The 17,735-nt window shown below is 34.2% G+C and overlaps 2 protein-coding genes across 2 annotated transcripts; both read left to right on the forward strand.

The window, feature by feature from the left end:
• The first annotated feature begins 241 nt into the window (after positions 1–241).
• Positions 242–2,642, forward strand: LOC140432707 (acaloleptin A-like). Its single transcript, XM_072520772.1, has 2 exons — positions 242–401; positions 1,155–2,642. The coding sequence occupies exon 2, from the start codon at positions 1,168–1,170 to the stop codon at positions 2,560–2,562; it is 1,395 nt and encodes a 464-aa protein (XP_072376873.1). The 5' UTR covers positions 242–401; positions 1,155–1,167; the 3' UTR covers positions 2,563–2,642.
• A 9,072-nt stretch (positions 2,643–11,714) lies between these two features.
• On the forward strand, positions 11,715–15,856 carry LOC140432708 (acaloleptin A-like). Its single transcript, XM_072520773.1, has 2 exons — positions 11,715–11,845; positions 14,156–15,856. Exon 2 carries the CDS (start codon positions 14,163–14,165, stop codon positions 15,762–15,764), a length of 1,602 nt encoding a protein of 533 aa, XP_072376874.1. The 5' UTR covers positions 11,715–11,845; positions 14,156–14,162; the 3' UTR covers positions 15,765–15,856.
• The last annotated feature ends 1,879 nt before the right edge of the window (positions 15,857–17,735 follow it).

Consider the following 17,735-nt stretch of genomic DNA (forward strand, 5'->3'; position numbering starts at 1 on the left):
TTTGAACTTTTTTGTTCTTAGAAATACTATATAACGTAAACTAAAAAATACCAACGATGGAGGATCCCAAAATAATATTGACAAATTCATATAATGTTCAATTGCAATACAATACATATTAACATAATTCGTAAGAAAATATTATTATTAGAAAAACATAAAATTTTCTAAATACTATACAGTAAAGTCCCGTTTCTTATCTCAATACATTAGTTTGCAAAATCAAACATAAACATTGATACTGCATATTTGCGGTAAAAGTAAAGTACCAGTAATCTCGACATATTTGCACTATAAGATGCAAGCCTTCGTCCTACGAATACAAATCACATTCAACGTTTGTAACTGAAGACATCGAAGACAAAGATATTACACTTTGTACATATTCGAACAATATACAGGTATGTTATGATATAATTTTGAACGTTTTTCTTAGACTTTTTTTATGTTTTTGAATTTATTAGTTAATGAATCAGATTTCTTTATTATTTTAAATAATAGTTAATAGAGTTCCTTTCATCCCTTTATTATTTTAAAAATATATTTGTTTCCTTTGTAACAAAATCGTAGCTGATCAATATAATTTTTAATTGTTGGTGTTTGTTCTTACTGTGTTTTGACTAACTTATTTCATTCAATGAGTTCAAGAAAAGAGAAATATGGTTCAATTAATATTATATTTGTACTATATATTCTTTGGTTCTGTTTTCTGTTTCCAAAGATAGTTCCCAAAAAGTTGTTTTATTTTCGCGCAGATTTTTGTATTTTCTATTTATCTTCAACTCTAACTTTAAACTCTTAAACAATTTTGCTAAAGATTTTTACATAACTGACCTTGTCGTCCAGAATATTTAAACAATATAATTTTCGGATTGTTTGACATTTACATATTAAGATTAAGTCTTAATTTTCCCCATACTTTCCATCATTTCGCCAAAATTTTGCAGTCACTTAGGTATTCAAGATACCATTTGAATACCTGAAAATGTCATTTAGGTTTAACCACGATATTCAGACTATATTTCGAATGATTTTCAACATCTTTCGATAAATAACCAATCAAACTTCAAAATTCTCTTTGTGATATTTGAATTTGTTATTTTCTTTAATCATCTCTATATTTATAACATTTTCACATAGATATTTTTTTTCAGATTCGAATTCGAAATGAAATTTACCGTTACCTCATTGTGCTTATTGCTAATAGCAATATTAGCTGTAACTGATGCTAAAGATGACAAAAAGAAGCCAGAACCTTGGGAAGTACATCCAGATGTCAACGGTGATGGCAAAGGAAATGTTAATGCAGGTGTAGAAGTAAACAAAAAGGGAGAGAATCATGATTTTGAAGCTGGCTGGAACAAGGTTGTCCATGGACCCAACAAAGGAAAGCCAACTTGGCACGTTGGTGGTACAATACGATTTAGAAGATCACCAAAGCCAGATTGGGAAGTAAATCCTGTAGCTAACGGTGATGGAAATGGTAACACAAATGCTGGTGTACAAGTAAGAAATAAAGGCAAAGATCATGACTTTGAAGCTGGATGGAGCAAAGTTGTCCATGGACCTAACAGAGCTAAACCAACATGGCATGTGGGTGGTACCTGGAGATTCAAAAGATCACCAAAGCCAGATTGGGAAGTAAACCCTGGAGCCAACGGTGATGGAAATGGTAACACCAATGCTGGCGTAGAAGTGAGAAATAAGGGTAAAGATCATGACTTTGAGGCTGGATGGAACAAAGTTGTCCATGGACCCAACAGAGCTAAACCAACATGGCATGTGGGTGGTACCTGGAGATTCAAAAGATCACCAAAACCAGATTGGGAAGTAAACCCTGGAGCCAACGGTGATGGAAATGGTAACACCAATGCTGGCGTAGAAGTGAGAAATAAGGGTAAAGATCATGACTTTGAGGCTGGATGGAACAAAGTTGTCCATGGACCCAACAAAGCTAAACCAACGTGGCATGTAGGTGGTACCTGGAGATTCAAGAGATCACCAAAGCCAGATTGGGAAGTATATCCTGGAGCTAACGGTGATGGAAATGGTAACACCAATGCTGGTGTAGAAGTAAGAAATAAAGGTAAAGATCATGACTTTAAAGCTGGATGGAGCAAAGTTGTCCATGGACCCAACAAAGCTAAACCAACGTGGCATGTAGGTGGTACCTGGAGATTCAAAAGATCGCCAAAGCCAGATTGGGAAGTAAATCCTGGAGCTAACGGTGATGGAAATGGTAACACTAATGCTGGTGTAGAAGTGAGAAATAAGGGTAAAGATCATGACTTTGAGGCTGGATGGAACAAAGTTGTCCATGGACCCAACAAATCTAAACCAACGTGGCATGTAGGTGGTACCTGGAGATTCAAGAGATCACCGAAGCCAGATTGGGAAGTAAACCCTGGAGCCAACGGTGATGGAAATGGTAACACCAATGCTGGCGTAGAGGTCAGAAATAAAGATAAAGACCATGACTTTCAAGCGGGATGGAGCAAAGTTGTTCATGGACCCAATAGAGCTAAACCAACGTGGCATGTAGGTGGTACTTGGAAGTTTTAAAATTATATTTATTTAGCTGTGTTGATTATTCTAATTATTTATTTTTTGTATGACATATAATTAAATGTTTTTAATTAAAATTTTTTATGTTTATTTTTATATATAGACCCTAAACAAAGACATAGGTGAAATAACAGAAATATTAAAGAGAACAAAAGGAAAAGTAAGCCCAGCATCGTGTTAAACTAAAATTTGGAGAATATCCAATAATTAAGAAAAAAACGACAATAATTAAAAAAAAATTATTGCATTTAGAACGGTAAGAAGAAAATAAAACGGGAATGATAATAACACGACTATACCTAAAAAGTTGCAGCAGTATTAATAGTTGGAACAAAATTTGAACGAACATGGTAGAGCAGCAGACGGATAATCATTTAGAGATAAGGTTGATGAGGTAATAAAAAGAAGAAGCCTCCAAGATAGATATTGACAGACTAGTTGGAGAGAAAGTAATATAACCAAAAGGAAAATAAGTTCCTGTAGCTGGCTGTATACCATGTATCATAAAAAATTTATTAAAATCCTTTATAAAAGTTATATATTAAAAAACCCAATCGGGCTATATCAAAAGGACAAAACGTTTTCGGAATCCATATTCCATCATCAGTGTCTAGGTGTACATGTTTAGAGCCACTAAATATCTGGGTAAAAACCCGTTAAAAGTTATTAGTTTACATTTATTTTACATTATTAGATCTTATATGTTAACTCTAATATCAAGAGCGTAGTCGCAAAATTTCGGGCCAATGCTTTTAAAATGCATTCATTTTTTTCGAATCCTGAGAAAACTAACTAATACTTTTGAAAAATTTAAACGCATAATAAGAGATTACATTATTACCAAGGGCCGAAAGTCCCTTAGAATAAATAAAAAGTTTTTTTGAATGAGATATTTGAAATTAAAAATCACACTAAATTTTCTCTTTTTTCACCCCTGTAACGTATTAAAATAAACATTATAGAAGTTTTCAGGGACTTTTGGCCCTCAGTGATAATGTATTCTTTCATTGTGCGTTTAAATTTTTCAAAAAGACTTATTAGTTTACTCAGGATTCGAAAAAAAAATGAATGCATGTAAAAAGCATTGGCCCGAAATTTTGCGCCTACGCTCTTTTGGGTAGAATTCCGTTTTTCTGTTCTAGCGACATCGATTGACTTTTTTGAAAGTTATTGTCCTGCTATGCATACATACCATAAATATTAATCAGATGGCGCAAAAATCTCACTTTTACCTACTTATTTTGGGACTTTGGTACTTTTCATATAAGGCTGACGATAAGTAAAGTAAGCTTCACTCAAGAAACTCTCTTGTAGAAACTTCCAAAATACCGATCGAAAAGAACTTAAACATAATTGAGCGTCCAAAATAGGACTGGCAGAAGAGTACAGCGCCTGTAAAGAGAGATATGCCATATGTTTCAAGTAATACAGATCTATCAATCAAAACGAATATGGTAAACACTAAACAAAATAAGTACAAACTGTAGCATGTTCTCCTATTCTCTTTTCATGGAAAAATAGTCTTCCCAAATTAGGAAGAGGACTGCCCGATTAGATAATACGGTGGGCACTTATCCGATTTTTATCTGAGACAAAACAATCAATTAAATATATTTATATTTATTTCTTAGATGTTTATAAATAATATAATAATATTTTAAACAACTTTGATGTTAGTTTGTAAACTTTATTATTGTTGTCGGTAAGATTGTTTGTATACGCTTATTATAATTATATAACCAACTCTATATGTTATAAATAAAGTTATTTTTGGTTTTGCATTAATTTTATTGTAAATAATTACAGGTATCACAGAAATGGAATTATCGAAAAAAATGTCTTAAACACAATCAATATTACTTTGAAAAACAAACAGGGATTTGCCCTTGAAATTGTAATGCCAAATTTTAGTTCTTTTTGTTACCCTAGGACCAAAGCCGATGGGATTAGCAGATGAATACAGATTCTGTAATCTAGAAGAAGAAACAGCAGAGCACGTTTTATGGCTGGCGAGGCAAATGTGTGTTTCTTTGCATTACATGAAAGATTAAGTGTCGAATTTATTAGACCTTTTAGAAGGGGTCAGGCTAGCGAATGCAATCTATAATCTAGGTCTAGTGGACTAGAATACATCTGAAAAAGTCTCAGTGGGACAGGTCTAAAACCACCTCAACAAATCTATTTATCTGCACTAGGTCCCTATATATTTAGTATATATTAATTACGAGTACATGTGACTACATATGTACATATAAATTTCGAGAAAACATTCAGACATATTGTTAGGTATAATCAACGATTCAATACCAAGAAACAATAACCCATGGAGAACTTCCTTCAACGTTGGTAGTGAGAGACGCGATGACATGACTCAAAATCAACAATTCCCCAGAAGTCAACTCCATCTCTTAATCAAATATGGGAATAATATCAATATACATCAAATTTACAATAGGTATCATTCTTCAAGTCTGGGACAAATTTCTACTGCAAGACGAATCGTGTACAGGAATCATAGAACCCCTACATGAAAAGGGAGATTTGTTGGAATGTAAAAATTATAGGAGTATAACTCTCTTGCATATAATATAGAAAATATTCTGCAACACATATCTTCTTCTTCAGGTTCCTTCTCCTATCGGAGGTTGGAAATCATCATCGCTATTTTAATTTTATTGGCCGCGCTTCTGAATAATTCTAATGAGCTGCAAGCAACACCTATACAGCAGTTTATATTAAACCTCATTTTTTTATACTTTTTTTTCGTCTTTATAGAGGGGCAGTCTGGAATCTTCAAAAGACATCTCAGTCCAGGACGCCGCCTGACTAACTTTAGTTCAGGATTCGTTCTTCGTACTCCCGGCGATAGTTCCCGAGGTACTTTAAAATGTCCTCTCGTCGCCGAGTCTACGCCGAACGCCTACCTGCTAAACCAGACCCTCCTCTGTCATCCAGCGATCCGGAAGCGGAATGACCGCTGTAAGGCCGGCATTACTTCCGAATCACACATCCACACTCTATTCATCAGCAAGGAGGCTCCCTGTCTCGTTCCACGTGGCGCGTAGAAAACACTCATCGCTCCTAGTTCGGCATCATTCCCAGATGGGCATTTCCTCCTTCCCCACAGTCTGACTCACGCATTCTAACTCATACAGTGTGACTAACTTTGCTAGCTTCACCTTTCAGCATCATTCCCTCTTACCTTTAGCGTTGGTCCAGCAGTCTTTCTTCCTCTTCCTTTTTCTTGATCCCTGCACGGATATAGCTGTGTATGTTAGTTATTATATTTTTTTTATACTGCTATAACGTTTCTCGATGATACACTTTTAGTGACCTCAAATGTTCCTTCAACGATTTAAGCCATTTTCTATGTGGTCTCTTTCTGTTTTTAGTACCTACTTCGGAGGTAATCAAGAGTTTTGGGATTCTATCAGTCTTTTTTCTAGCGATATGATTCAACCATCTGCCTTCTTATTTTTTCCCAGACCAGAATGAATACAATTGTTGATATAGAGTTTTCTTGAATAACCATCATTGATAGCAAAATTGATAGATATGCGCCAATATATGCATAACTTTGTTCTTTGTTATATGTAATATAATTCATGATCGGCTATATAATTTTTTTATGGATAAACGTTTAGCGACTTAACGAATACAGTATATTTAAATGCAATTAACAGCACTTACATAGTTAAATTTTATACAACATATTTATACTAGATAAATACCCTATTAGTTTTCTGCAGTCAAAATTATTTCCAAGTACGGTTTGGAAGTTATTTGGGATACCATACACGCGTCTTTCCCTGCTATATTTAGGACAGTAAATTAGGAAATGGTCTATACGGTCCACTACGTGACAACTCTGAGCATAAAGTTGACACTAATCAAACATTTCAAATGTTTATTACTTCTTCTGGTTTATATAAGCTTAAACGTGTTCCAGTTAGTACAAAGATGGTCTTTCTTACCGAAACTTATAACAACTATTAAAGCATTTTCACCAAAAAAAGTACGACAAACTGATAAAAAAACATACGTGCAATGGTTTAATAGTGAATTAGGGTCTTACAGATCTAATCTTTCTTGTAATAAACACATTGCAGATGCCACTAAGGATACCGATTTGTTCAAAGTATATAAACAACAAAAATTTAAATATACTCAGCAAAATGTCGTTATTTATTTATTTATCGTATGGTAATTACAACACATTTAGAACAAATACACAAACACTAGTAATATAGGTATTTGACAAACTTTAAATAGTTACAAACAAACATCAAGTGTATTTATATAATCAATTGACTCTGAAGTTGCAAACAGGAAGTCTTCAGGGCTACCATTGTAGGAACTTGAGGGACACTCTTGAATAATGTGGTCGATGGTTTGGTTCTCCCCACAGTCACATTGAGGAGACGGGTTCTTTCCCCATTTATGTAGCATGTATGCACATCTACCATGTCTGGTTCAGATCCTTTTTAGAGTGGACCATGTTTTGCGTGGAAGATCAAAACCTGGTGGCTTGTGGGTAATGCAGGGCATGTTATTTTGCCATTCGTTCCATTCTTGGGACCATGCATTCGTAATGTTGAACTCCTCATGTATCAGTCTTGCCGTTTTCATTGGTGGTTTTCTAGAACGGAGACGGGTATTTCGTGCATCCTCGGTATCTTGGTGGATCGGCAGGTTTATATTGTTCATGATCTTTTTGTATTCACGTGTAAGTGCGTCGACTCGTCGTAAATGTGGAGATGGGATGTGACTTAATACTGGAAGCCATTGGGTGGGAGTTGATTTAATTGTACCAGCTATCATCCTCATAGTGCTGTGCAGCTGATTGTCGACCTTTTTTACGTGTGGACTCTGTAGCCAGACTGGAGCACAATATTCACCGGTCGAGAAAACAAGGGCTAAGGCAGTAGAGCGGAGAGTGGAAACCGATGCTCCCCAGGTGGTACCGCAGAGCTTCTGTATAATGTTATTTCTTGTACTCAACTTTTGGGCAGTTTTTGTTAAATGTTCTTTAAATGATAGCGTTCTGTCTAGTGTTACGCCCAGGTACTTCGGTGTTTTGTTGTGGGTAAGTGTGCTATTTTCAAACCGTATGTTGAGTTCCTTTTCAGCAAGTTTATTGTTCAGGTGAAAGCAACTAACTTCTGTTTTGGATGCATTTGGTTGAAGTCGCCACTTGCGAAAATATTTGCCCAATATATATAAGTCTGCCGTCAGAACTTCTTCAGACGTTTCTAGTATTCTGTCGTTAAACAAACTGAACACTTTGGAGCTTCGTTCTTTGAGAATAGGTGTGCGTGTTTATACTTACTATGGACCAGTCTGAGACGTGTAAGGATTACTTGAGATCTTCAATTCTGATTGTTGCTGTTGGTTGCCACGGTGAAATGCTACTATTTATCTGTTTTAGTTTCGAAACCGAATTTTTCCACTCCCGGTTTCACGCACTAACACTTTATTTTTGAAAAAGGCTTTTTACATCTGCTAATTCATTGCATTCGACACCAATGTGGATAGGTATCCACAAGCAGTTTACTGTTCTGAGTTCTTTTTGGGCTTTGTGAAGTTTCAATTTTATCATTTTCTCTATAGGATATTTCCAGTAGAGATTTTTCATGGGTTTAATTGCACTGAGACAGTCGGAAAAAATAAAACTAGAGAAGATGTGTTTGATATGTATTGTAGGGTTTTGAACAATACAAAAAGTTCTGATAAGTATATGGTAAAATAAGTGTGAAGGTCAAATTTTAAGGGACCTTCTGATGTAATAATAGCTGCACCAACTCCATGTTCAGTTTTTGATACATCGGTAGATATTTTAAACCAATCGTTATACTGCTGGTTCAAGATAAGGTTCAGCTCTGCTTTAAAGATTGCTGGATTTGTTTAATGCTTAATATTTAAGCTTGGTGATACATTGATTTTCGGTTCCTCAATAGTCCATGAAGACCAGTTGTCAGAGGAGTTTACTTCAAAAACTTTTGCAAATTGAATATTTAATTCAGAACAGTACATTCGAATTCTTGCATTGTAAAGTTTTGGTGTTTAAGACCTAATATTAGAGTAGTTCATGTACTTATCGTTGAAGGTATTGTCATACAAAGGTTTACTTGGATCTAGGTCAGTGGAAGTTGCCTTGTAAATAGTGTTAAATACATTCTTCAGTAAAGTAAAGATGGCTCACCTGCTTCACTTGGTAAGCTTTTGATGGGAGTTATCTGGAATGCTCCAAGAGCAATTCTAATGCTAAGATTGTGTACAGTATCAAACTTTCTACTTAAAGGATCAGAACAACAGGTAATATTAATTAAAAGCATATCTAGTTGGATATATTTAAGTGTATCAAGAACGAAAGATGGAAAATGATTTTCAATGAACGTTTTTGCGAGTTCTAGCAGCCGTGATATAGGGCTAGGGGACAAATTTTCGGCTTAAGAATCGCCTTACATTGTGAGGCTTAATTTCAGGTGAAATTATATCACGAACGGTGCGTTTTTGAGAATTAGATTCTTGAGTAATACTTGTTATTTTAGTTGTAGTGTTGTAGTAGTTGTAGAATATTAGGATGCTAACATTGGGTCTTGTTCTAGTGGATGTATTAGTTCCGAAACTACACTATTTGAAACGTGGTAAATTGACATTTGTTCTTCTGATAGTGTATGTGTTTGTTGAGAAACTGCATTATTAAGTCTGGGTAAAGATTTTTCGTTATTTGAATATTAATCTTTTAGAACTGTGGATTCGGAACATTGAGATGCTTTGTGGCCAGACTTCTTGCAGTTATAGCAGGCCATGCCATCTTGGATTAAAGCCCTTAAAAATCCTATAGGACGTATTGTCAAACTAAAGTAGAAATAACTCTGGAAGTTTTAAGCTTAGTCCAAAACTATGTATAATCACGGGTACTTTATTTTTGGTTTTTTATTTCTTTTAGCTAACTGTAGTAATTTCGCCTTAAAAGAACTATGGATGAGAATTATGGAAGAGAAAATGGAAATGTTTTCATCCGTTAAACATTATTTTATTTTATATACTGCCCAGGAATATGTTGGTTGCTTATTTAAAATTTCCGAATGTTATGGGGCATTATCCAAAACTATAATAGATGGTTCATGTAAACTTGGAAGCAATTTCTCTCTCAACCATTTCACAAACATCTCCGTATTCATGTTATCGTGATAATCCGCTGATTTTGATTTTAACGAAAACACAAGATCTGCTTCATCAATACAACCATGTTTTCCACCCCCAAGCAATAGAATATATGTCTCTTTCCATCAGTATCAGTGTGTTTGATGGATTTTATGTTCTTGTCTTGCCAAGTCCGTTTTATTCAATCTTTAGTAAAAATTCAAGTTTTGTCTTAATAAACAAATCAAGCGTGTTCTGTTTTAAAATTATTATATTTTCTTAAAATCCCGTTATTTTTGTAAACGACACTAGATCTTTCACACAAGGCTTTTGTATTGTCTTCCATTTTGAACTGAATCCCAATATGTTTGAAAACTCCTCAGAGACTTACCTTGGAAATTTCGAATGTATTCCTATATTTTAATTTTTTTTAACACCGTCTCTACAGAAATATGTTCTTTCTTTTTACGCCCATTTATAACTACAACCTTTAAGAATATCTTTAGTCTTAAAGTGTGGTCTACGTTTACATTGTGCGACCTCTAATGCCCTATTTACACTTTTTCTGTTTTTCAAAACTGACTTGAGTTTTGTCTCACTAATACACGATGCATCCCACACACGTTTATGTATTTATAACTTTTTTTACCGAAGGTACTTCCGGATCTTTTTCTATAGAGGAGGATGTAACATATCATGGAGCATTTACTATAGACCATAATATTTTATTCTGGAAGCGTTAGAGGATTGCAAGATTAGAATTGCTAGTGGTGCCCCATAGCTGAATACCATATGTCCATATTGGCTTGAAAATAGCCTTGTATATAAGCAGTTTGTTATTCAATGTTAATTTAGATTTTCGACCAATTAACCAGTACATATGTATAAATTTAAAGCCTAGTTGTTTTCTTTTGCTAAATATGTGCTTCTGCCAGGTTAGCCGTTTATCAAGATGCATCGATCTTCAGGAATGAAAATAAATCCTGGAACAGGCCAAGACGCAAAAAGAGTTGTCAAGCCAGTGATGACGAGGATGATGACGATGATAAAACTTTTTTAATAAAATGCTCGAAATAAAACACATACAAACACACTGGCTATTTCTAATGATATCGAATAATACTAAAAGTTTATGATTCAAAGCAATACTTCTAGGATCAAATTTATAGAGGTAAGCAAAACAGATATATAATCGATAATGATCAGATCGTGTGGAATACAGCTAGAAAGAGTCAAAAACATCACCTATTTGGCCACCAATGTTAATGGCAATTGTGATATAAGAAAATATATAAGAACACGCATTGAAGAAACAAGAGCTCCTTTCAATAAGCTATGGTTAACTTTTTTAAATAAAGATATTACAATAAGACTTAATACAGTTTACTGTACAGAACAAAGAGTTTGGAGATACTGATGAAAATATTAAAAAACTTTTACCAATGTGGATCTACCAAAGAGTAAACCGAATTAGAGTAGTTTTGCGAATGAAAAAGAAAACGAAATTCATGAGAAGAATAATCTTCTACATCTCTACATACGGGGCAAAATCGATAAAAGAAGAAGCCCAGGCCGAACAAGAATATCCTGGCTCTGTAATCTTCGAGAGTGGTACCGACATCCGCTGATATATTTCTAGATATCAAGATTAAATAAAATAAGAAGTATTCACTTCAAAATGCCGCAAACGAAATTATTACAGTTACTATGAATGCCAATGTTAGATTATTGGGAAAGATAGAAGAAGAAGAAAATTAGGTACATATGTGTCAAATGATAATTAATTTTTTGCAAAGTTCTATCCATTTCCTAATTTTTTCGTGATCTGACAATCTCTCTAATTTAAAATTAACAAATCCCAAAATACTATTCGATTACGTAATACTGATAAATTGATTTATTATTGAATACAAAAATATAACACGCTACTAAAAATAAGTGATTAAAAATGATTGTTTAATAATAAAGTAAAGTCCCGTGTTGAACTGAAATGTTCTACGGGTAAATGGTAAAGTACTACCATATTGGTACTCCCTCAATATTTTTGGGGTATAAAATGAAAATCATGGGATGGAGTCAACAGTTCGAAATCTGCATTGAACAAGAAAATACTTACTTGGAAAATAAAAAGGTATGTATTCTTGATATTTATAAAATTGTTGTTAAAATTAGATAATATTCTTCATGGTGAAATGCTTATTCTTTTTCGTGTTGTTATTCTTCTATCTACACTTTGGATAATTTTTTATTATGTTTATTGTATTTCCTATTACTCTTCTTTGTCTTCTATTTATTAAAAATCTGTTAATCTGCTAATTTCGATGTCCTCATCTTTGTTGTGATAAATATTTTTCTCTAATTTAATATTTAAAGATTTCTAGAAGCTCTTTACTTTAATCTCACAGTATGATTTCTTCCATTATTAGTCGTCGTAGCAAGCTTTAACTGTTTTTTTTTTCTCTTTCACTCTTTCTCAATTACTGAAGTCTTGTACTCCACATAGATCTTTCAGGTATAGGCCTATCCTGCCCTCCTTCTTAATATTCCTTTTATTATATCAGATATTGGGTATTATTAACGCTATTTTAATTTGTACAGCTATTCTGTTGATGCACTCTAACCACCATCGTAAAGTTTTCATCCAGGACATTCATTCTTCCATCTTTCCTAGATTATATTTTGTAAACTTGCATATTTTAATCCCACTGTTATTAAACAATTTCTTCATTTTTATGAAAACAGACACTGAAAGTTTTAATATATCTGCAAATTTTAACGTTTTGACTATTTATTTCATTTATCAAAGCTCCAAAATCGTGGTAATCATATAGCTTTGCGATTGGTTTATGAAAATCATATATTGAGTTTTCTTGAGATTAATCTTTATACGTTAATTATAGCATATTATATTCATATTTTCTAGTAAACGTTTAAAAGATTCCAATGCTCTTGCGAACAGAACAGTATCATCTGCATATTTCCTGTTATTTATAATTTCTACATTCTGGAAAATGTTATCACTATAGATCTTAAACAGCAGTTGCGACAGTATACAGCCCTATCTCACTCTTCATCTTACTTTTATTTCATCCAATATTTGACCTTCTATTCTTATATTTCCTCCCTGACTCGTAGATCTTTATTATTAATATCTTTCTGTCGAAAACCTTGGTACAGTCTACGAAACAGGCATCTATTTCTTGATCAACATCCAAGCATCATTATTCGACTACAGTTAGAGCAGATAGAGCTCCCTTTTTCTTCTTCTTCTTCTTATTTTTATATAGAGATGACTCTGTCTTTGACTGTGTTTTTCAATGTGCCTCCAGTAAGTTGTCGATCCATCATTTTCGTTGTCTTCCTACTGATCCTCTTCCTATTGGGGAATCGTCTCTTGCCGTCTTTACTACTCTATTTGTTGTCATTCGGCTTATATGACCGTTCTATTCTACTTTTCTATTTCTTACCCAGTTCTTGATGTTCTCCACCTTGCATCTACGTCGTATATCTGTACTTCTAGCTCTATCCCATAGTGTTTTACCATCAATTTTTCTGAGTGTTTTTATCTCTGCTGTTTCTAACATCCTCTTTGTCCTCTCTGTATCAGGTCTTGTTTTTGCCACGTATGTCATTATTGGTCTGATGACTGTTTTGTAAATTCTGCCTTTCGTTTCGTTCCCGATAACTTTAGTTCTTCATATTGTTCCATCCAGGTAGCCTCCGGCTCTGTTTGCTCTATTCACTTAATTTTTCCACATCAGTTTCGAGCTTTCCGTAGCTAGATAATGTGATGCCTAGATATTTAAACTTAATCACTTTTTCTATTATCTCACCTTCCAGCTCCAATTTACATCTTAGTAAATTTGCTGTTGTAACCATGCATTTTGTCTATTTTGGGGAAATTAACATGTTAAATTTTCTGGCGGTTATACTAAATTGGTGCAGCATACTTTGTAAATCATCTTCATTTTGAGAGAGTAGTATTGCGTCGTCAGCATAGCAGATTATTTTAAGTGGTTTTTCTCCCATTTGGTATCCTTTTTACTTTTTGTATTATTTCATCCATAATCAGGTGGAACAATAGAGGACTCAGGGAATCTCCCTGTCTTATTCCAGTCCCTTTTCTGAATACCATTTAAGTATATATGAATAATATTAAGTGCCAGCTTCTGATGCAGTTATGAATGGATATCTTTAGAAAATTACACAACGCGATTATTCGGCGATAGAAAAATTCTTTTGCGTTAGATCTTACGGCATACGGCAGCAATTATTGAGGTATATAACCAGCATTTTTTATTGAATTTTCTGTTTCTTTCTTCATATATCTAGCTCAGTTTCGCTTTTTATATATGAAAAAGTTTCTGGTGTCTGCATATAATTGATGAGTGCGATCATTTTTCCATCACTTTAAAATAAAATTCAATTTTTTTCATTTCAGATTCAAGATGAAGCTAAAACATAGATCAACTTTTATTTTAATATTAGCGTTAATAGTCTTAACGCACGCCCAAGGTAATGATGAACAAAGATTTAAAAGATCGCCTAAACCTGATTGGGAAGTAAACCCAGGAGCTAATCGCGACAATGATGGTAATACCAATGCTGGCGTGCAAGTCAAAAATCATGGAAGCGATCACGATTTTGAAGCCGGATGGAGTAAATTTGTCAGTGGACCTGATAGAGCTAAACCAACATGGCATGTAGGTGGTACCTGGAGATTCAAGAGATCGCCCAAACCAGATTGGGAAGTAAACCCAGGAGCTAATCGCGACGATGATGGTAATACCAATGCTGGCGTTCAAGTCAAAAATCATGGAAGCGATCACGATTTTGAAGCCGGATGGAGTAAAGTTGTCAGTGGACCTGATAGAGCTAAACCAACATGGCATGTAGGTGGTACCTGGAGATTCAAGAGATCGCCCAAACCAGATTGGGAAGTAAACCCAGGAGCTAATCGTGACGATGATGGTAATACCAATGCTGGAGTTCAAGTCAAAAATCATGGAAGCGATCACGATTTTGAAGCCGGATGGAGCAAAGTTGTCAGTGGACCTGATAGAGCTAAACCAACATGGCATGTAGGTGGTACCTGGAGATTCAAGAGATCGCCCAAACCAGATTGGGAAGTAAATCCAGGAGCTAATCGTGACGATGATGGTAATACCAACGCTGGTGTGCAAGTTAAAAATCATGGAGGCGATCACGATTTTGAAGCTGGATGGAGTAAAGTTGTCAGTGGACCTGATAGAGCTAAACCAACATGGCATGTAGGTGGTACCTGGAGATTCAAGAGATCGCCCAAACCAGATTGGGAAGTAAATCCAGGAGCTAATCGTGACGATGATGGTAATACCAACGCTGGTGTGCAAGTTAAAAATCATGGAGGCGATCACGATTTTGAAGCTGGATGGAGTAAAGTTGTCAGTGGACCTGATAGAGCTAAACCAACATGGCATGTAGGTGGTACCTGGAGATTCAAGAGATCGCCCAAACCAGATTGGGAAGTAAATCCAGGAGCTAATCGCGACGATGATGGTAATACCAATGCCGGTGTGCAAGTTAAAAATCATGGAAGCGATCACGATTTTGAAGCCGGATGGAGTAAAGTTGTCAGTGGACCTGATAGAGCTAAACCAACATGGCATGTAGGTGGTACCTGGAGATTCAAGAGATCGCCCAAACCAGATTGGGAAGTAAACCCAGGAGCTAATCGTGACGATGATGGTAATACCAACGCTGGTGTGCAAGTTAAAAATCATGGAGGCGATCACGATTTTGAAGCTGGATGGAGTAAAGTTGTCAGTGGACCTGATAGAGCTAAACCAACATGGCATGTAGGTGGTACCTGGAGATTCAAGAGATCGCCCAAACCAGATTGGGAAGTAAATCCAGGAGCTAATCGCGACGATGATGGTAATACCAATGCTGGCGTCGAGGTAAAAAATCATGGAAATGATCACGATTTTCAAGCAGGATGGAACAAAGTAGTTAGTGGACCTAATAGAGCTAAACCAACATGGCATGTAGGTGGTACCTGGAGATTCTAGAATCCTGTAGCGATAGTAATATTAGGAAATATTCTCGTACTTTGTAGGAACTATTTATTTAATTTATTGTTAATAAAACATTTTTGAAAGTTTATCGTTTTTCATTAGTTTATCAATTAATTAAATAGTTTTTAGAAGTAATAACAAAGCAATATTAGTTATTTGCATAAAAAAAACTAGATGGTATCTAATATACTTTAACTATTAACTATTATACAAAAGGTTTTATCCTACAAACAATGGATGTGATAATTATTTACTAAAAAAAATGCCATTTTTATAGAATTTCAAGAAACTTAAATATTTTAGATGATAAACCAGTACCTATTATTTTCAAAGACAGTTTTAAAAATACATTTAGAAGATAATATATTTTCTGAGTTAACATTAACTATGATAATATAATATATTTTTCCTATAAATGTTAATCTACTTTTGTTTTGTTGTGTCCCTAGTAGCCATCAATACAAAGTGGTCATAATACCTGATAATACTGAGAATCGATAATACGCAACAAGTCAAGAAGAACCAGTAGGCATGGTAGGTCCCCGGTGGCAGGGATGTACTAAGCTGTTGATGTTTATTTTAATTAGTTGAGGGGATTTATTTACTCGATAATTCATGATTGTACATTATACTGTTAATTATTGTTTATACGTCGTAATTCCAATAATTTGTAGTTTTATATTAGATACATATTTCTTAGACATGATATCTTTTTTTTACTTATTTTACTTCAACCCCGTAGATTTAGGTTTATGACCATGAAAAGACACAATAATTAAACTGAAAATATACAATATGAATACAAATATACAAAATATTGACTAAAGATAACTTAAAGACAAATAAAATGTTTAATCAAAGTCATGCAATATGTTAAAATTCGTTCACAAGATTCAAATGATTTCAAAAATGGTATTAAGTTAGCTACATATTTGTGTTTTAACATTCCTTAAATGTGTTTGGAAGATGGTGATGCAGTCTGCCAACGGCATATCTTGAGAGGTCAATTAGAATATATTTTACAGCTACTTTTTATTTTACCATCACGAACAGGGCACATTTGCTCCTCTTCTCTTTTTAAAAGCAGGTGTATTCTATTCTGAGGCGTGATTTTAACTTTATGAGTTTTGTGGTTCTAGTATTTTATTTGACTTAGCACACATCGTTTGTTTTTATTCTTTTATTTTCTAATAATCAAATGGTTTAATTTTCAAATAAGGTTTTAAATTTAATTACAACGTTAGATATTCCACAGATGCGTCCTTACTGGTTATTGCGGATCTAGCTAGCTGTTTTGTTATTACCTTCCAACTATCATCTTGTACTTTTATTCGGATCTACTCTGTATGAGTACAAGAAACCAATTCGCTAATGATTTCTGCTTAGTTGAGGAGACATGTCGTGGAATGCAAATTTTAGATTCCCCATGTCTCTATTAACATCTTTATCAACGTCTGCTTTGCCTTGCAATTTTTAGAAGGCTCAGATTAAGGCAGAAATCTGAATTGTGTTTCGAAACTATTTTACGGATTTTAACAAATGCTTTGCAACTTCTTTCTACACACTGCAACGTTTAATATTATTAGCCAGTTTTTTATGGAAGTTATACTTGTACTTGTCAATAACTAGCATAGACTTGCCCTTTTCGCATAACATTTCACTTATTTCAAATTTCTCCATGATGGACTAAAAACATTCAAAATAATATTGAGATACGCACCACTCCTATTTCTTATCATACAATTTCAGGTCGAATACTAATTACCAATCTTTTCTAAGAACTATATCACTTGTAATTTCTGACACTAATGAACCCAATCAAATACTGAACAAGGGAATATGAGCTCTAACATCATAATACTTTAGTCATAATATCGTTATAAAATTTTAAGTAAGTAGTTTTGTATTTACGTAACTACAAAGTTTGAGAAATATTAATTAAAAATTTTATTAATAAAATGTATC

The sequence above is a fragment of the Diabrotica undecimpunctata genome, chromosome 1 (assembly GCF_040954645.1).
Source record: "Diabrotica undecimpunctata isolate CICGRU chromosome 1, icDiaUnde3, whole genome shotgun sequence".
NCBI lineage: Eukaryota > Metazoa > Arthropoda > Insecta > Coleoptera > Chrysomelidae > Diabrotica > Diabrotica undecimpunctata.

Bases quoted from the DNA above. Each gene is read 5' to 3' on its own strand.
- LOC140432707 (XM_072520772.1), top strand. From the start codon at position 1,168: ATGAAATTTACCGTTACCTCATTGTGCTTATTGCTAATAGCAATATTA.
- LOC140432708 (XM_072520773.1), top strand. From the start codon at position 14,163: ATGAAGCTAAAACATAGATCAACTTTTATTTTAATATTAGCGTTAATA.